Source organism: Capricornis sumatraensis, chromosome 3 (assembly GCF_032405125.1).
Source record: "Capricornis sumatraensis isolate serow.1 chromosome 3, serow.2, whole genome shotgun sequence".
In the NCBI taxonomy this organism is placed as follows: Eukaryota; Metazoa; Chordata; class Mammalia; order Artiodactyla; family Bovidae; genus Capricornis; species Capricornis sumatraensis.
In genome coordinates, this window is record NC_091071.1 from 12,386,307 (window position 1) to 12,413,479 (window position 27,173).

At 48.5% G+C, this 27,173-nt stretch overlaps 1 protein-coding gene across 2 annotated transcripts in view; it reads left to right on the forward strand.

The window, feature by feature from the left end:
- AUTS2 (activator of transcription and developmental regulator AUTS2) overlaps window positions 1-27,173 on the forward strand; it is a 1,210,906-nt gene that overhangs the window by 1,179,299 nt on the left and 4,434 nt on the right. The window contains exons 7-17 of one of the 2 annotated variants that reach the window (XM_068968276.1): window positions 2,912-3,377; window positions 4,635-4,888; window positions 6,115-6,335; window positions 8,052-8,096; window positions 11,003-11,098; window positions 13,671-13,742; window positions 15,665-15,694; window positions 17,579-17,650; window positions 21,134-21,275; window positions 24,735-24,812; window positions 25,839-25,922. In XM_068968276.1, coding sequence (XP_068824377.1) covers window positions 2,912-3,377; window positions 4,635-4,888; window positions 6,115-6,335; window positions 8,052-8,096; window positions 11,003-11,098; window positions 13,671-13,742; window positions 15,665-15,694; window positions 17,579-17,650; window positions 21,134-21,275; window positions 24,735-24,812; window positions 25,839-25,922 — 1,560 coding nt within the window. The remainder of the gene's footprint in view (window positions 1-2,911; window positions 3,378-4,634; window positions 4,889-6,114; window positions 6,336-8,051; window positions 8,097-11,002; window positions 11,099-13,670; window positions 13,743-15,664; window positions 15,695-17,578; window positions 17,651-21,133; window positions 21,276-24,734; window positions 24,813-25,838; window positions 25,923-27,173) is intronic. The other variant, XM_068968277.1, reaches the window with a different exon arrangement.

Below are 27,173 nucleotides of genomic sequence, written 5' to 3' on the forward strand. Positions count from 1 at the left end.
GGATGGCGACGATGCCAAGTCTCGGCACCACTCCTGACTCCAGCTGAGTTTGGGTTGGGCCTCAGACAGTGGGACAGCAGAGGTAAGAACCACCTCGGTTTGCCTTTATGGGGCCTTGGGAATCAAGCCCAAGCCTGCACAGTGCCTCCTGCAGACTCAGCTGTGTTGTCCAAACTCTAGAGGCTCATCGATTAAAGAACAAGAGATAAATATAGTCAGGCTAGATGGATAAATGCTTATCCGTGTGTTTCTGTTGTACTTCCTTACTGGCCTAAGTAAACTGAAGCAATAACCTCTGGGTGGTGTCCCAAATTTTCTTTTATGTCTGAGAGAAACTTTAGACCTTGGTTTTTAGAAGGAGGTCATGAATTTGAATGTAACCTAACAAGATGGAAACTATTTATGTATTTATTTGTCACTATCCTCATCCAGGAGGGCTCCCAGGTGGCTCAGTGGTAGGCTGCCTGCAATGCAGGAGACACGGGTTCGATTCCTCGGTCAGGAAGACGCCCTGGAGAAGGAAATGGCGACTCACTCCGGTATCCTTGCCTGGGAAATCCCATGGACAGAGGAACCTGGCGGGCTACAGTCCACAGGGTCGCAAACAGTCGGAACGACTGACCAACTAAACAACAGCAACATCCTTGTCCAGAGAGAACAGAGCAGCGCAGAGAGACGGGAATGTATTCCATTTTGTGTGCTTGCCATATTTGTCACAAAAGCATCACCATCCTCAGCTGTCAGGACAGGAAGAGTCCCTGCTTATGCACATAGGCCCTCATGGAGGAGATTCTCTTATTTCATCCTCTTAGGATTTCCCGGGTGTTAGTGCTTTCTGCCCAGGGCCTGACTAACCAGCCTGCAGTATGTGAAGCCTGAGGTTTTCAGTGAACTTGTATAATTGCTTGCTATATTGTGAAAATGATAGAAAAAGCAGCAGCACCAACATCCTGAGATCTGGGTGTCTGCAGATGAAGGGTCTTCCTTTGTGATGTGGGAGTTCTTATGGCTAAAGGGGCTCTGTGTGCACATCAGGAACTTCCTGTTCTCTCTCAGCCCTCAGGTTCTGGAAATTCATAACACATCAGCTTTTCTTAAGCAAAGATCTGCCTAGGAAAGTTCTGAAGACAGCACTGGAAAAAAATGTGCGTGCGTAGGATGTCAGAAGTCTAGAGTTCCTTTTCACCAGATCCATCCATTGCTTTATCCTTTCGCGCCTGAATTGTGTGAAGAGGGGTCTTTCTTGGCATCCTGTTAGTGTAGTTGTTCCACGCTGGTCTGCAGCACTCGAGGATAGCTGCGTGCATGACAGCTAACCACGTGCTTGGTTTGTAAGCCCACCATTTGTTTCGGCTTTTGTGCATGTTACAGATTTGATCTGTTTTACCGAACGCTGAAAATAATGGATTGCTTTAATGCAAATTTCAGGGAAGAAAACATGACAAGTATATACACCCAATAGGACATCAACAGACATTAATAGGCCTGGTGAGAATACCATGTATTTTTCACACTTGATAGCAGGAAGATGTGAAGAGAAAGGTCATGCCCAAAGTGATCATTTAGGAGTACCTGGTATACACCCTCATTTTAGAGAATGTTGTGATCTAGTCTCTTCCTGTTTTTAAGCTTAGTAATAACAGAAAAGGATGGATTTTTTTTTAAGTGCAAAAATGTGGGGAAGATAATCCTTCCCCCACCCACCCCCTGTCCCCCCCTGCCCCCAGCCACCACCAAGATGTGCATGATCAGTCATGGTCAACTGTCTGCAGCCCTATGGACTGCAGCCCACCAGGCTCCTCTAGCCATGGGATTGTCCAGGCAAGAATACTGGAGTGGTTTACCATGCCGTCCTCCAGGGGATCTTCCCCACCCAGGGATCCAACCTGCACTTCTGCACTGGCAGGCGGGTTCTCTACCATAGAGCCACCTCTATGTGCAATGCCATATTTGTCCCTCATCATTCTATTAGAGCATTGTATGGAGTTTGACTTATGGGGTCATCGGGGCACCCACATACTAGATGTGGCATGGGTCTTTTGACCTTCAGGGGGAAGTACATCATTTAAATTAATATAGGAGCATCTGTTGTCTAGGTGTCATTAGTTACTGTAGAATTTTACTTACATTTCCCATCCCACTTGGTCTCAAGGTCCAGATTCACCTGGCTAAGGACCGCTCCTGTGGTCCAGAGGGAATTCTTTAAAAACTCAAGCCTGTGTGGTTGACGGTCAGTTGGTCTAAATTCATGTTTGTTCCTTCAATCTCAAACGGTTGGATCGTCAGTGAGCCGTAGGAGGCCTGACCTTTGACCAGACATTTAGCGGTTGCTCAGCAGAAATGTCTCCAAATGTCAAGCGTGCTTCATCAGTCAGAATGCAAAAGGGAGAGGAGGCCAGGCGGAGAAGAAACGTCTGCTGGGCTAAATAATGTTTGCTTCATGTACTACTGAAAACACTTCTCCTTTGTCTAGTCAAGAACTGTTTGGGGACTTCCTTGGTAGTCCAGTGACTAAAGTCCCAGCTCCCTATGCAGGGGGCCCAGATTCGATCCCTGGTCAGGGAACGGGGTCCCACATACCACGGTAAGGATTGCAGGAGCAGCAACTAAGACCCAGCACAGCCAAATAAATCTTTTTTTTTTTAGAACTGTATTTGTTTTAAAAGCGGTGAATCGATATGTTGTCTACTGTTTGTGAATTTCACTGCATAATCTTGCTTTGTCAAGATTAAGGGAAACATTTATTTGCAGACTCTGATGGCTTCAACCACTTTCTGGAAGGCAGCCTTATCTGACTGGTGGACCTTTCTGGGACCTGACCGATCGTGTCGTTGGGCACAGGTGACCCGGCCCGGGGTCAGCTTCGCTCACTCACCGTCTGCCTCGCTCTTCTCTCTGCTCTCCTGCACAGATCCCGAGCTCGGCGTCGGCGCGCTACCCCACCACGACGGCCACGATGCGGGGCCCATTGTCCCCAAGGTATCGGGTCTAGAGCGGAGCCAGGAGAAGAGCCAGGACTGCGGCAAAGAGCCCCTGTTCGAGCCCGTGGTGCTAAAGGACGCGCGCCCTCAGGTCCCGCCGCCGCCGCCCCAGCCCCAGGCGGAGCCCCAGCCCCGAGCGCCGTCTCCGGACCCCGCGTTGGGGCCGCGCGCCGAGCCCCCGCCGCCCCCACGCCCCGGCGCGCAGCCGCCGCCCGCGCCCCCGGAGGCCCCGCCGCAGCCCGCGCCGCCGCAGGCACCCCGGCCGCCCCGGCCACAGTCCCCAGGGCCGCTGCCGCCCCAGGTCCTCCCGCCCGCACAGGCCCACCCCTCCGCCCAGAGCCTCCCCCAGCCGCTGTCCGCCTACAACAGCAGCAGCCTGAGCCTCAACAGCCTCAGGTGAGCCGCCCCCGCCCCGCGTCGGTCATCTTCGGTGGGATGGGCAGGTGGCGGTGGGCGCGGGGGCTCCCATGGGGACCGGGGTTCCCGTTGGCATCTCTGTCAACGTGTTCTCAGCCAGGCAGGCACGGAAGACAGGGAAGGCGTCCGAGGCGCAGGGAGACAGGGTCTCTGGGGAGAAGATGGGGTGGGATTGGGTTGAGGATCTTTTGGGTGGTAAGGACATGGTGGAGACCTCAACTGTCTGCGGAGGCTCCTGAGAGTGACTGCAGGGAGAAGGTTCAAGGAAGGGAAAGTCCAGGGCGCTGTGCCTGGGACCCACCACTGGTTCCCAGGTTGGAGGCAGGGAAGGGAAACCAGGGGAGATTCCCGGAATGTTAAGGGAGTCTTAGAAGGAAAGCCATTTGCCTCCCTGTCAACATCTCCCTGCAACTCCTGGCGGGGCGGGAGCATGCAGACCAAGGAGTGATCTGGTTCCAGGAGTTTCCGTGGTGACTTCCGCCAGGTGAGTCGCAGAGATACAAGAGAAAGATGCTGGGTTGAGGAAAAGGGAGGCATTCCTCCATGGGGAGCCAGGCCTCTTGTGTCTTGTCCTTGCCAGACCACAGAGGGAAGGTTGACAAGCAGCACAGGGACCCTTGCAAAGAAAAGGGAGGTGGAGAGCCGGGCGCAGGGCCCGGCGTCGCCCACACCCACCTGTCCTGGGGGCTGTCATTCTAAGCGCTTCGGTCGTGTTTTCCTGTGACAGCCTGGTGACTGGGGTTGAGGGCCCTGCTCTTTCCTGTCTGTGGTAGTGGAAGGAAGCTGCCTCCGCGGGGCCAGGCCCATCTTTTGTGGCCTCCAGTCCACGGAGGTGACAGGGCGCCCGAGCTCCCTGGTTCCCCCTTCCCTGTGCTTCTTCACAGTAGACGGAGCAGACAGACCTGGCGAGCCCAGGTCACCAGCTTGTTCGTTTCCACTGACGTGGCCCCTGTAGGAAGAGTGGCTGGCACAGGGTATGAGGGGCAGCTCTTGGACAGGGCGATGGGGGGCAGCGTGGAGCAGGAGTTGCTGTTCACTGTGTCCACAGCTGTGGGTCCGGTTTAGAGGAACTGCGATTTCAGCAGAGGCTCTGTGCACAGGGTGGGGATCTGCGAAGACCAAGGAGCGAGAGGAAAAGTGTTAAATGGCTCTGTTTGGCTTTGTTTTGTTTCTAAGAAAGTTGATTACTGACCCCTTTTTTTCCTTTCCTCTATTTGTTTTTTGATGTTCCAACAGCAGTAGCAGAAGCAGCACTCCAGCGAAGACTCAGCCCGCCCCCCCTCACATCTCCCACCACCCCTCGGCCTCCCCGTTCCCCCTGTCGCTGCCCAACCACAGCCCCCTGCACAGCTTCACGCCCACCCTCCAGCCCCCCGCACACTCGCATCACCCCAATATGTTTGCCCCTCCCACTGCTTTGCCTCCTCCACCACCTCTGACATCTGGGAGTCTGCAGGTGCCCGGACACCCGGCCGGGAGCACTTACTCAGGTAGGAGGGAGGAGCTGGCCTGGCTTCTCCATGCCCCCACTCTCCTTTCCGGACGCCTCACCCCCTGTCTGTGTTATCCCTGATGATTAGGTTTGGGCCACTCGCCATGGTCTGCTTTATAGAATGTCTTCTTCCTCCAGTCCCCAGTGGGCTGAGAGTCTGCAGAAAATGTACCATTAGTCCCCATCCCAACCTGTCACGATCCAGGGGATTCTGCCAGAGAGAACTTTGTAGTCATGAGGCTTTTCTGACCAGGTCTGCCCGCTGAGCAGTAAAGCACAGGTTGTCTGGGCCCTATGGGCATGACAAAAGCTCTCCACAGTCCATGTCTGTTTCAGGCCAGGATCTTAAGTCACATCGTGGCTTAAGGGATTTGTTTTAGTCAAACAAGGGCTTCCCTGGTGGCTCAGACGGTAAAGAATCTGCCTGCAGTGTGGGAGACCTGAGTTCGATCCCTGGGTCGGGAAGACCCCTGAAGACGAGAATGGCAACTCACTCCAGTATTCTTGCCTTGGAGAATCCGATGGACAGGGGAACCTGGCAGGGTCACAGAGTCAGATACAACTGAGCAACTAACAATTAAATGAGGCCTTCTACCTTGGGTGGGGAAAATGCACTTTTTGAGGCAACATATCCCAGATTTTTAAAGACACACTTAGGGTTAGGTATTGGGTTCTTTGCTCCTCACCTGTATTAATTGAGCCAAGTGTCCCAACTTTGGGTCCACTGTGGCCAAGCTTTGCCACCAGTACAGAGAGCTGTAGAGCAGAGCTTTATCCTTGGAAGAGGGCATGAAGGCTCTGCTTTATCGACTTTTAAGCACTTAAAAATGTTCATTTCTTTAACCTTCAAAACAAAACCACAGCACAGGCAATGTGTTGTCCCCATTCGACAGATGAGGAAACAGACACAGACAGTGATGGGCAATGCTCTGGGTCACTCAGCTCCCTCGAGAAGAGCTGAAACTTGACCTCTGGCCACTCAGCCTGGACCCTGTACGTGCATGGCACTGGTGGACCCCTCGTCCCCAGAAGCCTGGACGGAGAACAGTTAGGCTGTTGACTGGGCAGTAGCCTCCTCTGCCTGCCTGGAGGTCTTTTCCACAAATGCCCAGCCCCCGTGCCCCGGCCTGGAGCCCTCCGTACTGAGCTCCTCGGATGTCCTACTCTGGAGGAAATGACCGGCCCCGGAAAAGGTGTCACCGTCTGCCTCCTCCTCTTTTCCAGAGCAAGACATCTTGCGCCAGGAACTGAACACGCGTTTTTTGGCCTCTCAGAGTGCTGACCGCGGGGCCTCCCTGGGCCCCCCGCCCTACCTGCGGACCGAGTTCCACCAGCACCAGCACCAGCACCAGCACACGCACCAGCACACGCACCAGCACACCTTCACGCCCTTCCCCCACGCGCTCCCGCCCACCGCCATCATGCCGACTCCGGCTCCGCCCATGGTGCGTACCCCGGCAGAAACGCGAGGCCAAGTAGAGCGCGACGCTCTCTGTATGCAGCCCCGTAGGGCCATCCGGGCACAGCAGACTGGCTGGGAGGCTCCCTTGGCCTTGCCCGTCTTTGGGATACGCTGGCTCCAGGTGGCACTGACCCAGGGCCTGAGTAGGAGCTCTTTTCTGACCCGTTATTCTTAGCGCTGTGGGTGGATTGTATTCCAGATGCTCCCCAAGGCGGTCACATCCAGTGTGTCGGTAGTTAACTTCTTACGGGTGATTTTGGTTTTTTGAGACATCTTGGGGAATTACCACCAGATCGAAGAATGTATCTGCCGGTGTTTTGTGCTAGCAAATAAACGCTCACAGAATCCTAGGAAGTCTGGAAGGGAGAGCGCCGGCGGGAGACTTGGCCGGCCCTGCATTCCCCCATCAACCCGCTTTGTGGGAAGTGTTGCATTTCTTGCATCTCGTGAGACCGCGCCCCCTGTCTGCTGCTGTGCTCTGTCAGCAAGCGGTCCAAACTCAGCCTGGTGGTAAGAGGGGCCACTGGCAGTGTCGTGGTCTTGGCCTTGGCCTTGGAGACTAACGCGCCAGGGGTTGAGTGGGAGCCAGTTAGGGTTGATTTTTAACTTAGGAGCTGTGAGGAACAGCACCGCACTATGATGCTAACTAGTCTGAGATGGATGCGTGTCCAAACAGTGACGATTAGAGTTTACTTATTTATATTTTAATATTTCAGGAAATACTTGATTGAAGGCAGTCAGTACAGGCATTGCGAGGATTTGAATGCCGTGATTCACTGAACTTTACATCCATCCTCTCTTCCCTCCCCGCTCCCCCATTCTGTTCAACTTCGTTTTTTTTAAATACATATTTCAAAGTTTATTTTATAAACTTACTTAGGAGAATGTTATCAGTGAGGCCTTGGGACCAAAAATTTTTTCCTCAGAGAAATCCTGCATCTGTTATTTTGGATGAACTCGACTTTTCCACAGTTATATTTTTAAGGGCTTGTTTATCTGGGGAAGGAGTTTATACCAGTCTGAGTGAGCCGTTTCACAAACAAGTTAAATCTAACTGATGGTAGTTACGGCACAGGATGAGGACATTATTTAGAAGAAATCATGGTATATACTCTTTCTTGCTTGAAAGAACCGTTCTAAGGCCAAGCCCGAATTGCTTTGTACTCAGCGGGGGGCGGGGGGGCAGTAATTGTTGTTGTTCAGTTGCTAAGTCGTGTCAGTGTCTAACACCTTAAAACCCATGGACTGCAGCACACCAGGCCTCCCTGTCCCCCACTAGGGGGTAATATAAAAACAGCTGAATGTACCATTATGCCAAAGTGAAGATGAAGACATTGGGAATTCTCTGGATAAATCAGACCCAGTGCTCACTTCTCTCTGATTTATCTGAACAACTGCCTCCTCTCTCTAGTTCAGACGCTTGGTTCCTGCCCATCGCTAAATAAAGCCTAGAAAGAAAGCCGCTCTAGTGTAGTCACAACCTGAAATGCTCTGAATGGGTTTTCACTTTGACTTTCCATTCCTGTTGATTTCTGGTCAGAGAGACTCAGGAGCTCTGAATGATTTCGTGTACACTGAGATCACGGAGTCTGATGCCTGCCCGACAACAGAGAGGCTTCCTTGGGGCCGCCTCCGCTGAAGCAGTGAATAGAAATGTAGTTTCTCTAAGTAACTAGCTTTTGCTTTGATCCCTTTGCAGTTTGACAAATACCCTACAAAAGTTGACCCATTCTACCGGCACAGTGTGAGTTACCATGCTACCCGTTCACTGTCACCGCTTTTCCATTCCCATGCTCTCGCCACGATCAGTCAGTGACGCGCAGCCTCCCTTAACCATCTTTGCAAGAACTCCCATTGCTCCTCGTCACTTCGGATGCTTGCTTTTGTGACGTGTGCTTTTGGTAAAGATGCAGTATCTTCTGAATCAAAAGGTCATGAGCCACTCCTAAGATTTTAAAATCCTGCCAGGTGGGGCATCCGCTTTGTTGGAGGTGTTAGAGTTTTAGGAGCCTCTAGTCCTCAGTAGAGATGTTATTAACACACAGAGTTCCCAGAGTTCATCTTGAATCATGTCTTCCAAAGAAAGGACCGTATTCTTTTGACTCATGACTTCAAGAAGCAGATTTTCATTTCTTCTAGACCGTTGATCCCTCTTCCACATGGCTGGCATTATTTTCCTGAGCTTGTGCCAACTCGTTAAAAATATCATTTAAATGAAAGAAGGTCTTACATGCATGATTTTTCTTCTCTTTAAACTCATTCTTTGTTCTTTAATAAAAGCTGTTTTATGCAATTTTAAGAGAACGTTCTGGAACCTAAATTGGCGCCAACTGAAGTGACATGTTCAGTTACTTATGAGGGCTTCTTTTATAACAGAAACTTTGAATATCTCACCATGATATTTTGATTATGGAGTGTATACTGCATTTTTACCTGAAGTTTTGCAAGTTTCTTTGCTCAATGGTTTATTAATATATATATTTTTTTAATGAAACTGGAAAGACAGACGTTTAATAACTGCTCATAGCCATGTTGGTTCACCATCTTAAACTATTTTTGTTCTCATTTTTGGATAGTGTTACCTTATGGCTCAAACGGAGGACCACTTAATAGATCAGCCAACCCTGTGAATTCATTCATACTTTGAACTAGATCATTAGACACTGTGTCAGTCCTAAACTGAGGAATTAGCTGAGAAGGCCAGGCAAGACAGTATTAGAAATCAACTAAGAATTGATTATGGAGAGACATTCGGAAATGGCTCAAGGGGAGTCTCTATAGAAAGGAATGAGGAAAGGGTATCTAAGTGCCTGGGTTCCCTGAGTGTTCGACACTGCTCTGCTCAGAATTACGACATAAAAGCATCTTTGTAAATAGACCTGCAAAATCCAGTAGAGCCACGAGTTTTCTCTTTGCATCTGTTTCATGAATGGTACCACCCTTAATATAACAACCAGATTTCTGCCCTTTGTCTGTATTTGCTCAATTAAATTAAGGACCAGCTAACAAAATCATCTTCAGAGAAAGTTTAGCTGCTCTGCTGGCAGCTCAGTTCGCTTCCTCGGACACCATGCAGTGTCTTGGCATGAACACATTCCACAGAGAGCCCTACATATAAGCTGGAGAATAAACTGATTTTTACTCTAGGGGTGGAATACTCTATTCAAAGAGGGTCAGAAAAGGAAAATGGTGAGAAGACCTAATTTTTAAACTGAAAACATTAAAGGGAAAATACCCACTTGGAGGCAGAGTGATAGAAATTGGAGTGTTTTGGTGTGATGTAATCACTCTGCTTCACACAGTGTACTGGGAGAGAGTCATTTCATATTATTCGTGACAGTGGGTAATGTATGAAGTGCTTAGTCTCCCCTGCTTTGGAGATTAGGATGTTACAAAGGGGAGTTAAGATACAATGCACTCAAGTATCTAAAGCACAATTTTAGACCTAAAAGTAGTTTTAAGTGAGAGCACTTGGTTTGCAATCACTGTTTAAGTGGATTTAGTTCAATATCAATTAGTCTGAAAAACTTCACTGCATCATCGAGGGGAGCAAAATGAAATAAAGACCAACGGAAAAAGTTACATGCTTTGAAAACAGACCGGATTGTGAAATTACCAGTGGATTTCAGCCAGTACCTAGAAATAGCTCACATAAATACATTATTAGGGAAAGCTCGAATTATTCTTGTATTTTTGACATACTGTGCAACCATAAGGGCGGGACATCACTAGAATGTATCTCTATGGTGAGTTTGTCAAAGTACATGGAACCAGAGCGATCGATTCTCCAGAAACGATACATTTTCAGGTGGAGGCAAAGATGTGTCTGCATTGTCTTCTGTGTACTTCCTCCCTCCATTGTGTCCTCTGTAAACTATTAATTCAAGAAAATTCAGATTTGAAATTCAGAACCCTCCTTCTCCCTCCACTGAGTGGTCAGACTGACGTGTCCAGGGCTTGTCTCGAATAGCCTCCAGTGAGCTTATATCCGTCTTATAGGAAAACGGTGGCTCCATTGAAAGTGTACTCTGACTCATTTTATTTTCCCCTTCCACAAATATTTGTCATCGTTTTAGATAATTTAAATTGTCCTTGGAACTGCCACTTAACCAGAACAACCTAATGAAGCAAGGACTGTGCATATATTTTCCCATTTCCTCAGAACTATTAAAAATCTAAAGTACTAATTGAGTTTTAATGATGTAAAATCTCGGAATCCATAAAGACTTGCTTCTTTTTGTCTTCCTTTTTTTCCCCTTTTTCCTTTTTTCTAATTAACTTGTAATTTTCTGGGCATCTTATTTGGCTCAGCACCCCCTCCTGTTTTTGATATGCATTAAAATCTCCAACCATTTAGGACTTCTATCTGATTTTAACAATTAATAATTAGAAAAGCTCCCTTTCTAATGATGGCCTCATCTGGGACATCATTTGCTGGCTGATTGATTCTGAACTACTTTTAACTTTTTAAGTTAAGTATTCATGGCACATCTGTGTGATCATTTCATTGTGGCTTCTTATGACTAATGGCATCAAACTGAGATGACTTGGCTGGCTAATGTGGATGTCTTTCTGTGGGAAGGGAATGTGAATGTATCATTTGCCTCCTACTAAAATCTTTTCTCTCCCCCCCTCCATCTTTGGCCATAGCTCTTCCATTCTTATCCTCCTGCTGTATCGGGCATCCCCCCTATGATTCCGCCCACCGGCCCTTTTGGGTCACTGCAAGGAGCTTTTCAGCCGAAGGTAAGAAACCTCACAGCGAAAACACCACCTTGGAACTTGTAAGTGGAGCCTCGGGCTAAGGCGGGTGGGTAGTGTCCCATCCTCTTACCTGCCAGTGACTCATTTTTCCATCCAAATGGACCACTGGGATTAGAATGTGAATATTTTCTTCTAGTCCATCTAGTTGTAAACCTCAGTCAGAATTTAATTTTTAATCTGTACTACCCATGTCATCTCAATTGAGCTAGGATTTCTTGTGCTCTGTTAAAAAAAAAAGAAACACTAGATATATATAATGTATTTTTTGTTTTTTCACCAAAACTGTGGACATAAGCTTCTGACCAGGAATTATATGAAATGTCAGATGTATGTGCATCAAGTTGTTTATCCGTGAGGATGTCCATGATTAGCAAAGATGCAAAGCTGAGCCTTGTTGATTGGAATAGAAGGGAAGGAAAAGATTCCAAACTGAAATCGTATCCTTTTCACTGTGTTCATTCTCCTTCATTTTGTTCCTCAGTCCCCTCTGTCTGCAGAGAGAGTCCACTTCCAGGTGGAGGGTAGTGCCTTCTTATTTTTTCCTCCCTTTCTGCCTTCTCTGACGTTTCTGACCCCACTGCCAGGGTCAACTCCCCAAGGACAAGACTACCATCCTAGCATGAGATAAATTAACCTTTCGCCCTTTAGAGGGGCTTCCCTTGGTGGCTCAGATGGTAAAGAATCTGCCTGCAGTGTGGGAGAACTGGGATCCATCTCTGGCTCGGGAAGATCCCCTGGAGGAGGGCATGGCAACCCACTCCAGTATTCTTGCCTGGAGAATCCCATGGACAGAGGAGCCTGGCGGGCTATAGTCCATAGCGTCCCAAAGAGTTGGACATGACTGAGCAACTCAGACTGTTGCTTTCACCCGTTATAACAACAGAATTCTTTTCTACCTAGCCAGTGATACTCTCCTGCACTCAGTCTGGAGTGATCGCCGAGGGCCAAAACTAAGGCGTTAGTTCTCAGAATACTCTTCCTTTTTGTGACTGTACATCTATCACAGCCCCTACTTGATTTTCAGAAATGTATTTCTTAGTTAGTAGCCATTCTCAGACTGTAAAGCAGGAAATTTTGCTGTGTGATTTCGGTTTTCCTTCCATCTCATTTCAAAGATAAAACACAAATTTGGGGCCAGTGTCTCCCAGGATGAGCGCAGATTACACTAACAAAGGCATGCTGCCCTAAAATTAGAAAAGAAAGAAATTAGAAAGCATTAGGGATGAGAATGGCTGCACCTTCAAAATCCCAGGGACCTGCATGGAATTGCAGCTCCTGTGCCAGGTCAGACCTCAGTGGTGCTTGAGGATGGCCATACACAACACCTCCCATCTTGGGACAAAACGATGGTGATTTTAAACTCCTTCCCCCCATCGGGCTCTTTACTACCCTTTCAGAGCCTGGTCAGTCCCCTCCAGGTTACAAGAACTCTCTCGTGCATCCCCAGCCAGACTGGTAGGTCACTTCATAAATTTCTTGATTTCCCTCACTCACAATTATCCAATCACACAGAAAACTACATCTGGGCAAGAAAGTCTCTCTCCTGGTGTTGAAATAGGCCTTTCCAGGCCATCTTACTGATTGAATATGTAGATTGCAGTTCATTAGCAGAGTTCTTCATATGTATGCAAATCAGGCTGTTAACAACTCTAGCTTAATTGTTAGCCCTACAGCAGCTGACTGCTTTTCTTTCTCCCATTCTTTTTCTCCCCCTTCTTGCAGGCGAGCTTGGTGCCTAAACTGAGGGCTCTTTATTTCCACACGAGTTAACTTCCTGGTGTGAAGGGATTCATAGAAGTTGTGATTTCTTAAATAAAATACCTGGTGAAAAATATTCTAAATCCTTTACCCACTAGAAAGTAGTGCCTTGTGCCTGCAATATAGGCTTTTTGTTGTTGTTCATTCAAAGGACAAAAGCCTATAGATAAGGTTGTTATCATTAACGCCATTTAAGAATGGTGTTGGGAATGGGAAAGATGATGCAGAATTACTTTAGAAATCACATAACAGTAGGTCTGTGTGGTCCCCAAATTAGGTTCCCTTGTCCCAATCCCACCACCGCTAATGAGTAATTACTGAATGTAATTCCTTGTCATCATCTGCCAGTTAAAATGTAGAGGTAGCCTAATGTCTGTGAAGCACACTCAGTTATTCTGATGCGAAGCACCTGGTCCCGCAGGTTAGACTGATGTTCACTTAAGCATTTCTTGGACTGTGTGGTGATAAAGCAAAAAACCCACAGTGACGGGCTTGTGAAGGACACAGAAGATGGATTTCAGGGCCGGGCTCCCGTCTCCGTCTCCCCTGTCTCTGCCTGGAAATGCCATCACTGGGACAGGACAGGCTTTGGTCAGCTCCCCTGGGGAACAGGGAGTGGGGAAGGGCCTCATGAAGAGCATCTGGGGTCTCAGAGGAAAATGGATCCGTCCACTTGTATTCCAGAATGGAACAACCAAAAAGGACACTTGAACGCGATCATTTAGAAAGAAAGGAAGACCTTGGTTTCATGTTCCGTGTCATATGCTTCCTAAGCTGTGGTCTCATTACTTTGTAGACGTCCAACCCGATCGATGTTGCCACCCGACCTGGGACGGTCCCCCACACTCTTCTCCAAAAGGACCCGAGGGTAAGTGCGAGGTCGGGCTGGGTCCCAGGGTAACAAACAGCAGCTTGTGTCCCCAGGACAGGCAGCCCAGCGGAGTGCCTGTTGCCTTTGCTCTTCCTTCTGTTTTGTGGAAGAAGATGCTAGTTGAGGGGCTTCCCTGGTGACTCAAATGGTAAAGAATCTGCCTGCAGTGTAGGTGGCCCAGGTTCGATCCCTAGGTCGGAAAGATACCCTGGAGAAGGGAACATTACCCACTGCAGTATTCTCGCCTGGAGAATTCCACGGACAGAGGAGCCTGGCCAGCTACATACAGTCCATAGGGTCACAAAGAGTTGAACACAACTGAGCGACTAACACTGAACACTTAACACTAGTTACTCCTAATGGAATGCCTCCTGCGGCCATGTGACGCCAGGGAGTGACTTTCCAAGGGGGAGAAAGGGTGGCTTATGGTCTAAGCCCAGGCTGGGACGGTCACTGACACTGAGCTGGCGTAGTTTTCCCCCAACCAGCCTTCCCTGTCTCCATCTCCTAAAATCTCTCTCACACAAGCCATAAAACATTTTGAATGGAAAAAGCACTAAGCGCTTGTCTTTCTGGAGCTCACCATACACACAGTGTTTCCGGCCACTCTACTTCTAACGTGGGAAGGAACCTTTTGTGCTCTGGAGCTAAATAAAATATCCATTACACTTCGGTTGTGTTATTTATTCATAACACAGACCAACTCAAAAAGAATCTGAAGTTACACAGCAGATATAATCTTGTCCCATTGATTGTTATCCATCTTCATAGTAAATGTGGGGAAAAAAGAATGAATTTTCACAATATTGTCTTTGTCCCCAGGTAAAGGCAAAGGTTATCTGAAACTGATGACCAGAGTTAGGTAGATACGTAATGACTCAACTGTGTATTTGTATGAACTTTTGTGTAATGAACTTCGTTTTATTCATTTTGATTACTCTTTATTGGAGTGTAAAATGTGCAAAGTTCCTTTACAATGCTGTTAGCTTCTACTGCACAGCAAGGTGAATCAGCTTCATGTGTAATATATACGCATCCCCCACTTTCGGATTTCCGTCCCATTCAAGTCGCCACAGTCTATTAAGCAGAGTTCCTTGTGCTACAGTGTGCTCTCAGTAGTCATCTACTTTATTTCTTGAAAGTGTTATTTGCTTTTATTTAAATGTTAGATATTATTTTATTTCGCTGAAGGTGTTAGTTATCTCTGACTCTTGGCGACCCAGTTAACCGTTGGCTGCCAGGCTCCTCTGTCCATGGAATTCTCCAGGCAAAACTACTGGAGTGGGTAGTCATTCCCTTCTCCAAGGGATCTGTATTATACATAGTGTCATTAGTGTGTATGTGTTGATCCCAGTCTCCTAATTCCTCCCACTGCCCCCCCTTCCCCCTTTGGCATCCTAACATTTGTTCTCTTTCTGCTTTGCAAACAAGGTCATCTATATAGTGAACTTCTCTAAAATGTCTAATACCTCCAATGATAATTATTTAAAATAGCCTATTTCTACTGTATAGTCTGGAAAGGACACTTCTCCCCAGTTATTCTTAGTATCCAGCCATCTATAGTCTGAAGGCCGCCTCCCTTAGATGGTTAGCTGAGGTGGGGAGGGGCTGCTCAAGACAGTGTAACTCCTCAGATGTGTAATGTGAGCAAATCATTTTGCTGGAGGGCAAATCGCTATTGATTAAACTTGTCCAGGGGCTCATCAGCATAGATGCACCAAGGCTTGTGAGATGGGGGAGGGGACGCTTGGCATTTTTGATAGTGTGAAAATGGGTTAATTATTCTCTAAAAGGGCTTCATTTAAAAGTAAAATTCTAACATTTTAATTTCCCCTCCTAATGAAGCACTACAAATTTGTTAATTAGAGCAATTGTTTGAGTGACAGGCATGTAACCAAGTTGTCATTTTCTCTTCACAGTTGACAGATCCTTTCAGACCTATGTTAAGGGTAAGAAAGCTTCTTCTAGAACTGTTTTGAAACCCCTGTTTGACTCCCCGAGGGTTAAAAATACAAATCCATTACAAGGAAACACACCATGGAAACACCAGAGGAAAAGGTTGAAAAGACAGTGGTTGGGTTTTTCAGAGAGAGTGACTAAAAATGGTCTTCATGGTTTTCGCTTTGCGTGTTGCAGGAAGCCGGGCCATCGAGGTAAAGCCAACTGATAAAATTCAACTCAGATTCTCTTGTTAGTTATGCAAAAGGTTTGACCCACAGAGACATAAGGGAAAAGCTGGAGCTAGGCTAAAATTAGGATTCCTCTGAGTTCTCCTGTTTCTCTAGCACCTAGAAAACACGTACCCAGGTCTCTTTATTCTGGCTGGTGGCTGCCTCTTTCTGCACCAAGTGATGTTGACTTGTCACAGCCATTTGACTTTTTTCTCTGGTGCAGAAAAGGGCCACTAGGAGCACTGGTTTGTTCTGAGAGGTCTGGAGCCTGGCCAGCAGATAACCTCTGGGTGAATGCTGACTTCCCTGGTGTATGTGGGAGGTCGGGAAGGGATGATGGATGGCAGATGAAGAGGGGTGGATAGTGGATTTCTTTACTTAACCCTTTTCTAGTGCATCTATTCAGATAATTCAATTTCTCCAAAGGGGGAGAAAGGATGGTGTCATCACTTAGGCGATTTCAAACGACCCATAACATCATTATATGAGAGCCGAGCTCAAACTTGGATTTAAGTATATATTTCAGCAAGTGAAAGTGACTTAATTTTCAGAAACAGCGCTTTAATATAGAAACCAGAAGCATCTGTTCTTTGCCCGTGTGGGAATGGGGCAGTGTTTCTTCTCATCCATCCTGTGGTTACTGAGCTCGTGTTGGGAGCTCACAGGGGGCTGTTGTTCTTGCTCAATTGCTCAGTCATGTCCGACGCTGCAGCCTCATGGATTGCAGCAGGCCGCGCCTCCCTGTCCTTCACTACCTCCCAGAGTTTGCTCACACTCATGTCCACTGAGTCCGTGATGCCAGTGGGTAGAGTGTGTAGCGGGAATACAAGTGAAGCCGGACAAGGTGGTCCTGCCCCCTCAGGTGAGTCTGCAAGACAGGCTCGCAGCTGCTCCCCAGCTTAGAAAGCAAGACAGGAACTAGCTTGAGAGACTGGAGTTGACGTCCTCCCAGAGGGCGGGGCAGGCACGCACTCTCTGCAGTGGCCGACAGAGGAAGAAAGGCATGAGTTCTCATCTCTTTCTTTTGTCTTCTGCTTGGAAATGAACAGTGCCGCCCAATATGAATGGGCAGTTGACTTTTAGTGAAGCACTTGTGGGAACTGGGCTTCAATGAAAATGTGTTGGCTTCCTTTGTTCTGCTCTGGTGTTTTTTTTTTTAAACAGTGTTGGGGGAGGTGACACAGGTTTTGTCCCCTCTCGTTTTCAAACTGGTTCACAGACATTCACTAATTAGCTCTTCTGAACAGCCAATCTGCATTATATAGCCTGGCCACATTTGTTCAGCAGGGCTTCGCTCCACCAGGCCTGCCAGCTGGCGCCAGAAAAGAGAGAGACAGAGGAGGCACAAAGTGGGGTTCAGGTTTTGCCACGTTATCCTTGGTAACCGGGGAGGTCCTGCTCGGGGCTGGTTTTCTGAGGAGTTGCCGCCAGCTCGGGCTCTTGTGGAAGGAGAGGTGCCGCCCGCCCAGGGAGGGGCTTCCTCCGGCCCAGGTCCTGGCCTGCAGCTGAGAGAAGGCCCTTGGAGGGGACAAAGCCCTCTTGTTTCATGGTTAAGAAAGCTTCTGCAGCCAAAATCTGCTGACAGCTCTGGGGAAATGGAAGGGTTGTTTTTTTCCCCCCTGAAAGTCTTCTTTCTGACCACGTTGCTCTTTTTTGTTCCAGAAACCAGGGAAGTGGTGCGCGATGCACGTTCACATTGCCTGGCAGATCTACCACCACCAACAGAAAGTCAAGGTCAGTCTTGCCTTCCTAGTCTTGGGGGGGGAGGTGGGCTGTGGGTGTGTGATCTCCCGATCGAGGAAGCACTGAAACAGAGTCTGAAGACCCACAGGCAGGCAGGATTAAGTCCCTTGGAAAACCTATTCAGAAATCTTACTATTAATTGGGGAAAGCAGCAGCAAAATAACAAAACAGAAGCACACTGATGATATCCTGATTTTTTTTTTTTTAATGATTTTGTCATTTTATTGATCTGAAGAGCTTAAATATAGATTAAATCCTGAAATAAAGGTTTGGGGAATCTAATTAGAGTGACCAGGTATTATTAGTATGGGAAATACTTAGGATTTAGGAGGAGGTGTACATGAAAAAGTTTTCTATATAAGTTGGTATATTCTTCCCACCACCACCCCTGCCCCCAACATTTATAAAGAAAATTTTTTCCATCATGGTGAATATAGGATAGTGGATATAGCTCCCTGTGTTATACAATAGGACTTATTGTTATTCTTTTCATTTTATGGCTTTGAAAAATGATAATTTATGCCCTATATGATGTTACTGATTTAGGCATACATGGTACGTCCATTAGCAACTCATACTATTAAAAATTCCTCTTCTAGAAGTGGTCTTTGGTTGGCAGTGACCTATCCAATCTCTCCTTCATCCTCTTGATGACCAATGCCAGAAGTCCAACAACAGTCGGTGCTCGTGGGAACCACTGACTGGCTGGTTACCCTACCTGAACTCAGGAGGGTTTTCTTTGTTTTCATCAGACAGATGAATGCGTTCCATGCTTTACCAGGGTTTTATGATGATACAAGAAAGAGACACAGTTCTTCTGCAGGTGACCAGAGAGGACATCACTGGTCAACTTAGGCACCAAAGTAACGGATAGATCCAGATTTTACAGTCTGGGTGTTTACAGTCTCTGTAACTGTAGCAGTTAAGTAATTCCAATAACCTTCCATTGGAAGCTATTTTTTCATGAATAAGATTTTAGTCCCAACAGCATGTGGGGGGCCATCATCAGAATATAAAAAGAAGTTGGGAGAGCTAGTCATCTTAAGGGATTTTTTTTAGTGGTTAGATAATTTTTAAAAACCCAACATAGTTAGAAATGAAAACATCACCCTCAGTGAATGAGGTTGCAAAGTTATGTTGCTGCTGCTGCTAAGTCGCTTTAGTTGTGTCCAACTCTGTGCAACCCCATAGAAGGCAGCCCACCAGGCTCCGCCGTCCCTGGGATTCTCCAGGCAAGAACACTGGCGTGGGTTGCCATTTCCTTCTCCAGTGCATGAAAGAGAAAAGTGAACGTGAAGTCACTCAGTCATGTCCGACTCTTAGCGACCCCATGGACTGCAGCCTACCAGGGTCCTCCATCCATGGATTTTCCAGGCAGAGTACTGGAGTGGGGTGCCATTGCCCTCTCCGAAAGATATCTTGCTTTGGTGCCAAATACCTGCTCTTTCTCAGAATATCCCATCGGTGAGTTTTGTTCTCCTTAACATTAGTGTTAGGCGAGTTTAATTAGAAACCTTGTGGTTTAGCTTCATTTAAAAAAATACGTGTATTTGGAAGAGCTAACTAGATTTTGATGCTTAGTTCAATTCACTTTTGTTCTAGATGATATGGTTAGCGGAACAGTGGGTAAAACACACCCTCCTTGTAACTCCTTTGGTTAAAAGCGATGAAGGATGTTATAGGCGCCACTTCAGCATCTTCCTTTCCCCAAGAACGTCCCCAGCGACTCCAACATTCATTATCCCAGTTCAATTAGGAAGACCTCTTGCACAGGAGATCACTGTTCACCTTCCCTTCCCAGCACATTCTCTGTAATCCCCAAGCTCCATTTTGCTTCATGGGCCTAAGTTGTGGTTAATGGAACTGTGCTGTGTACCATGCAGTATTAGCACTGAATAATTTGGCAACCAAATTAAAGGAGGCAGCCGGAAGATCTTTATAGATTCATAGTGGATTAGCAGTGTTGGGGAGGAGAGAATGGCTATTGCTTGACAGTGGGACTTTGATGAGAGATTCCTTGTAGATTTGTGCAGAAATGGCCTGGTGCCCTTTTCTCTGTGATGTTCATTTTACTTGTTGTTCTAGCCCTCACCAGCCACTTCTAGGGAAAGCTCAGTACCCGCAGGTTCTTGCTGCTGCAGCCTCAGGGCTGCACTCGGTCCTGGAGTGAGTCTTGTTGCTCAGAGTTCAGTAGTGTGTACAGGAAAAATGGAGAATGTGCTGTCTGCCTCCCGGGGTGTTGCTGCTGGCTCGAGGGGTCTGGGTGGGTAAGACGGATGAATGGGATTGCAGGAGGGTAAGGTTCAGCTGCCAGGGAATGGCAAACCCTCTCATCTCTGATCCTCACACAAGCCAGATCAGATGTCTCTGTGTTGATGTTTTTGTGTGCTAGGACAGGGATTTACTCATGGCAGAGCCTGATGGAGTTTGGGGTGGAGCGGGGCCAAAGGATAGCATCCGATGAGTCTGAGATGGGAAGGGTGAGGGTCAGAAAGTGGGGAAGGCCTGGGAGGCTGGAGAGCTCAGAGGTGGCAGTGAGGCAGGGGGAGACTGGGAGCCTCAGACCCGGGTCAGGGGTCAATGCTCATCAGGGGAGGTGTGAGGCCAACACAGAGAAGGCTATTGAGAATCACGAAGGTGGGGGTGGCCTGGACCTATGCTCTAGGAGAGGCTGCCAGCATCCAGAGTGAGACCAGAGAAGGAAGCAGGAGGAAGACTGTGAGCCAGTTTCTGCAGCCTCCAAGAAAGGTGACCTCGGGGGTGGATACACTGATAGGAGGAAATAGAGTGACTGCAGTTGACGGCAAGGACTTCACAGCAAGAGAGGTTCTGGAAGGTTCACTGTCAGGCCTGATCTCTTCCTCAGATGATTGGGGTTACTGTACCCAAAGCCCCTATTAGTCACATTAATATCCCTACTTTGTTTCTGTTTCTTTAAAAATAATGTAACAATGATCATTTGAAATTAGCTTGTAGGCATGCAAATATTTCTTCATAACTTTCAGCTACTAATGTACTGTGATCTGTTAGAGCACAGCTAAGAGTCATTAAACAATTAATTTACACAGCAGATTATTCATGCAGAATTGCCAATAAAATGAGCTTTAGAATACTATCATTTAAAAACTTGCAGCAAATCAGAAACCACTTCGGGATGGTGGTGGTTCAAGGAGCTAGGATGTGGTTCTAAGCCTCAAACCGTGTACCCTCAAAGACAGAGCGGGAGCTTTGCCCCTCGGCATTTCTGCTGCGAGCCACAGGCCCTCTGAGGCAGGCCTGCTTTTCTGGCCTTTGAGGGCTACATGGTCTGTGGCTTGCTGTGTTCCCTCAGCAGGTGTAGACTTGAGCCTGACCAGGGCCCCAGCCTGAATGCACTGTCCAGAGCTGACTCTCAGTCTCCTCATTATCTTTCTTCCCCACTGTTTCTCTTGGGCTTCCATCCTTTCCTCCCTGCACCCTCCCTTGGTGCTGTAGAAGCAGATGCAGTCGGATCCACACAAGCTGGACTTTGGCCTGAAGCCTGAGTTCCTGAGCCGTCCTCCGGGCCCCAGCCTCTTTGGAGCCATCCACCATCCCCACGACCTGGCGCGGCCTTCAACTTTGTTCTCCGCCGCCGGTAAGTTCAGAGGGGCAGGGGTGAGCTGGGAATGGTAGCTCTCAGGTAGCTAGATGAGTGATGACTGAACTCTGGGCCGCTGTTCAGTCACTCCCTCGAAACAGCAGTTGACGCCACTTTGCAAGGCAGCATCACAGCACATCTCCAGAGACGGACTGTCCTCCATGGACGCTCCATGAAAGAAGGGAAGAGACCCTCTCTCCCTTCAGGGACTCATGTTGCTTCGGCATTAAACCACTGTAACTCACAAGTGTGTCAGATGCTATTGAGAAAGATCAAGAGAGCTTGCAAGGGTAGATTGGAAGAAAACAATGCCGCTGGCCCCGCCCACAGAGTAGTCAGGGGTTTTGCACCTTGATGCTCGGTTATGCCCCGTGAGGATCTGAGGATAAACAGATACAATGAAGGTCGCTGCCCCTGGTGTGGTCTGTGACAGAGAGGGTGAATTGGTTGGTGGCTGGTTTTCTCTGCTACAGAACTTAACATTCTTGCCTGGTTGGTCGTAAGGATGCAGGAGATTTAGGGGACAGCATGTAAACCCCCCGGGAGATCATTTATTAACCTCTGAGAGTACACACTCCCAGGTGCCTCTTAGGTGTGCCAGAGTGGGTCCCTGCCCAGTCCTGCTCCAGGAACATGCAGACGAAGGCAGCGGCCATCAGGAGTAATAGGTAGAAGAGAGCCACCCTACTGCTATCAAAGTCTTTCCTAAAACTACCTTCAGCGCACGGTGCCTGCCCCAGGGCTCCCCTGGGCCATGCTCATAAGTGCTAATGGTGAGCACATCCTAATGGTTGGCCCCATCACCTCCTACCCACTACGCAGGATAGAATTTCTTTCTCTGGACATGCATATTCAAGCGGCTCCCTGTTTCTAGTCCTTAGCGAGGAAGTTTCACATCCATCCTCCCTGCTGCCTTCCTAGGCTTTTTATCTAAGACTCGTTTTTGGTGGACCCAAGGCTCTTCTGTTCAGGAAGAAAGAAATACCCACACACTGCAAGAGACCATCATTCTAATGGGCCTTGTCCCCAAAGCAAGGGGACCCCACCCTTGAGGGCAGATGGAATTTGCTAAGGTCTTAGGTTTCTGTCATTTCTGTTGAGGGATAGGTTCAAAGGCTGGTTACCATGGCATCTAGGCCCTGAGACAGGGCTACGTGAAGAAGACTTTTTGGACAGAAACAGAGAGGTTTCTTCCTGGCTTCCGTTTGAGCCCAGCAGACGAATTGGCTTCTTTTGCTTTGATAATTCTGGAACTCTGGGGCACCCCTGGGGACCCTGGGCTGAGCAAAGCTCTGATTTTCTTCGAAGCATTAATTAGCTTGTACTACACAGACAATGTGCAGGCAAATTGTTATTTAGCTGGCAACACTGTCAAGGGCTAATGAACACGCTGGGCTGTATTCACTCTGTGGAGGTGGGCGTCATACTTGCACTTTCTGAGTGGAGAATGCGTCACCATTGAGGGCTGAACAGAGGACCCCTCCGGCACCTTCTGCCACCGAGATGCCACGGCTCTGTGCTTCCCTCCACACCCCGGGCCCACAGGACCCTTCCAGGCTGGGGAAGAAAAACGCAAAACAGAAATTAATAGGGTGTTAAAGCATCAACCCTCCTCCACTTAATCTATGTTCCTGAAGGAATTTATACTTGGCTTATAGGAACTTAGTCAAAAGCAAGGGATTCTTGAAACAGTTACTAGTAAATCCATTCCTACCCTGTTTATACTTCCATTCTGAAGGGTAATCTTCTCTAGCATAAGCAATATTGAAATTTTCCCAAAATGAGTATTTGGTGAAACTTTCAACTGGTAAGTATAAAAGTAGACATACTTGTTAAATTCAGCCACTTCGATCTTACTGTTGGGCATTGCTGCTGCTAAGTCACTTCAGTCGTGTCCGACTCTGTGCGACCCCATAGATGGCAGCCCACCAGGCTCTGCCATCCCTGGGATTCTTCAGGCAAGAACACTGGAGTGGGTTGCCATTTCCTTCTCCAGTGCAGGAAAGTGAAAGTGAAGTTGCTCAGTTGTGTCGGACTCTTGGTGACCTTATGACCTGCAGCCTACCAGACTCCTCCGTCCATGGGATTTTCCAGGCAAGAGTACTGGAGTGGGCTGCCAGTGCCTTCTCCTACTGTTGGACACTTGTGCCTGAAATAAACTAAGGGGGCTTCTTCAGATGACCTTGGCCTAACCTCCTGTTTAGAGTCAGGCCTGCCGCCCAGAGAACTTGCCTCCTTAGCTGCACATCGACACACATGCCAGGTGGATGCCCTCAGCTTTTGGAAATCTCATCCTTCCCTAATTCACATGTGCACACTGTCTTTCTCTTCCTTCAAAAGAAGGATTTGAGGCTTCCCATGTGGCTCAGTGATAAAGAATCCACCTGCCAACGCAGGAGATGTGGGTTTGATCCCCGGGTCAGGAAGATCCCCTGGAGGAGAAAATGACAACCCACTCCAGTATTCCTGCCTGGACAATTTCACGGGCAGAGGAACCTGGTCAGGCTACAGTGCATGGGGTCTCAAAGAGTCGAACACGACTTAGCGAGTAAACAACAGCAACAGAGGATCGAGGCCAGATATAACGGAGAGGAAAGGGAAAACCAAAGAGAGAGAGCACTAAGGGAGACCCGAGGTCCCTGGCAGCCGAACCAAAGAGTAACAGGAGGCTGTAGGGTGATCGGTGTCCAGGAGCAAGTGAAGAAACTAGCTTTTCCCGGCACTGAAGATTGAGACTGGAGGCCTCCGCCTCCCACAGCCTGACACAACTCTCAGTGCGTTTCGTAGGGTCCGGCTTTAGCATCTCCTTCCATGCACGTCCATGATGGCTCACATGATCTCAGGAAAAGGGATTGTGCAGAAGCCCAAGCAACGCAACCCAGGGTCCAGCTCTGTGGTGGCCGCTCCTGCGCCCAGATTAGACGTTGTCTCTCAGAGTGAAAGCCTCACCCTCAAGAGGTGTCTCTGAACAAGGGAGCCCGGGGCCAGATGGTGCCCCGGAGAGACCGGGTGCACGTGGCTCCTAGTCCACCAGTCAAGAAACTTGCTTCCCATTTTTCACCAGGCCTTTCTCCAAACGTACGTGGCAGTAGAAGCGCCTGCCCCACTGGCGGTGTTTCTCCGCGTCTGCGGTACTGGGCATCAGCATCGGTGAAAGGAATACCTGTCTTCAGTAGCGGGCAGCCCAGCCAGGAAAGAGAAGCGGCATTGAATTACTTTCCGCCTCCTGACAAGCATGTTTCTCTTTCCCCGAGTGTCGCCCGAGTGGACTTCAGCTGTGTTCTTACGTTACATACTCCCTGCAGGGGTCTTAGGGGACCAGAAGCCAGTGGCGTTGTATTGGGTTGGCCAAAAAGTTCATTCAGGTTTTTCCATAAGAATCCATTGAACCTTTTGGCCAGCGCCAGAGAAGTGGGCTTCCTCTGAAATCTAACTCTGCTGTGTCTGACTCTCCAGGTGCTGCACACCCAACTGGGACCCCGTTTGGGCCGCCCCCCCATCACAGCAACTTCCTTAACCCTGCTGCCCACCTCGGTGAGTTGTGTCCATCATTCACGGGCATTGACATGTGTATCTCAGAAAACCTGCATTCCTGCTGCACTCTCTGGCTAGCGGGCCATAGTCCTAGACAGGTCACTTACCATCAGGAGATGGAGGTGACCTCAGAGATGTTTGAATCCAGGCCGTCCATCTCTAGGAGTTCAGCGCCTCTTACACCGGGCTCTTCAAATAGATCTGTGTGCAGTTGTGGTTCTGTGTGGAGTTACTCAGGGTGCAGAGGATGAAAGCCCTGGGACCTCAGGGAATCCACGTGTACAGCAGCCTGTCCCCACTGATGGGAGAAGACAGTGAACTCTTGCCCATATAAGGGCACCCCTGGAGGTGGAGAGAAAGACACCGTGATGTAATGTAGGGATAGTATCTCTTATTTTTTAATCATTTCACAGCCCAATTCATATATCTCTTCCTAGTAAAGGGGCTTTATTTGTGGCCTTTATTTATTTGATATTTTCACACGTGGACCAGCACATGCGGGCAATGGTACACCCAACCACAGGCTGTAGGATATGTGTGACCTCAGCATTCCGTTGGGAGACTTTAAGCTGCTCTCTTAACTTCTGTTCTGTCAGAGCTTACAGGGCATTTCCTGAGAGGAGGAGAGACAGGCAGGGAGGCATGTGAGCACACTGTGGCTTGAGTAATGTTCCCCACCCAGCAGAAGAGAGATGGGGGTCCCGAGGTTAAGACTCTGAGCTTCCACTGCAGCAGGGTGTGGGTTTGATTCCTGGTCAGGCAACGAGGATCCCACATGTATGCAGCACAGCGCGGCCAAAAAGAGCACGGCACAGTTCCAGGAAATAGCCCCCACAGACACTTTGCTAACCCAGTGCCCACATCCAGAAGGATGAAACACCCTTTGGATAATCTGGTGGGAGAAGTGAGACAGATCGGGTCTGAGTATACACGTGGCAAGGGGCCCCCACTGCCTTCCCAGGAATCTGTGCTGCCTCACTCAGCGGAGTCCTACAGCCATGCCCTTCTTCCCAATCTCGTCTGCAGAGCCTTTTAATCGGCCATCTACATTCACGGGCCTGGCAGCAGTTGGTGGCAACGCCTTCGGGGGACTTGGAAATCCTTCAGTTAGTGAGTACCTCTAACTTTTTACAATCCACCTTTAAACTGTCTCCTCTGATCTGTCGATGGCTTGAGACCTTTCTAGATGAAAGGAACCATGCTCTTGGGAAATAAATTTAGGTTATATCATTGCCAAAGCAAGCCCAGTCAGTGGAGTTAGGTCTAAACCAACCTCTAGCATGCTGTTGACATATGCTCCTGAAAGTCAGGAAAGGTGATCGGTTGAACACCACAGTTTGCTAAAGTTCATAATTTCATCCTATTCCATCTCTAGCCACCCAGATTTTAGCCACAGCACTTGTTAGACGTGGGCTTCCCTGGTGGCTCAGTGGTAAAGAATCTGCCTGCACTGCAGGAGACCCAGGTTTGATCCCTGAGTGGGAAAGATCCCCTGGAGAAGGGAATAGCAATCCACTCCAGTATTCTTGCCTGGAGAATCCCATGGACAGAGACCTGGTGGGATATAGTCCACAGGGTGGCAAAGAGTCAGACACAACATAGTGACTAAACCACCACCACCGCCCCCATTAGACGTGAAGACAGTCTTTAAATTTCATCTTGCTTCAGTGGAAGTGAGAAAACACACTGAAGCATAGGAAACCATACCAGGCTCAGGACAGCCCAGAGAGGGCAACATCCAGGAAGACTGTAATTTTCCACCACTGAGAAGTCAAGGGACTTCCCAGGTAATCCAGCGGCTAAGACTTCACCTTCCAATGCAGGGCAGGGCTGTGGAGTCAATACCTGGGGGGGCAAACATCAAAACACAGAGCAGAAACAGTATTGTAACAAATTCAGTAAAGGCTTTACAGAGAAAAGGAGTCTGTCTAAAGTGGGAAGGGAGTTGCAACTCCTCCGGTTCTAAACGCCCATTAGCCACTCAGTATCAGCTTGTCCTGCCCACATGTCCTGCCCGCCTCTGCAGGAGACTTGAGATTGCAGCTCCGTCCCAGGTCCTCGGAGCCTGGACACCCACCGTGTCTGTTTAGATCAGGACCCTGTCTGGCCTCTGCTGATGCTGGTTTTGGTCGCTGAGGCTGTGGACAGGGCAGCAGTCGTGTTACAGTAACAGGGCCATGGTGGGCAGAAAAGAACCGCAGATTCTACTCTGAGCAGAGCTGTTAACCCGAGTCCCACCATCCACGTCCGCCCTCCTGCATGCTCGGGACCTCTGCGTGCGCCTGCCAGGCTGAGACCCTTTCCTTTCTAATCTCCCCCCTCTCCACCCCTGTCTGCCCCTTTGCCTTTGGTTAGGAAAAA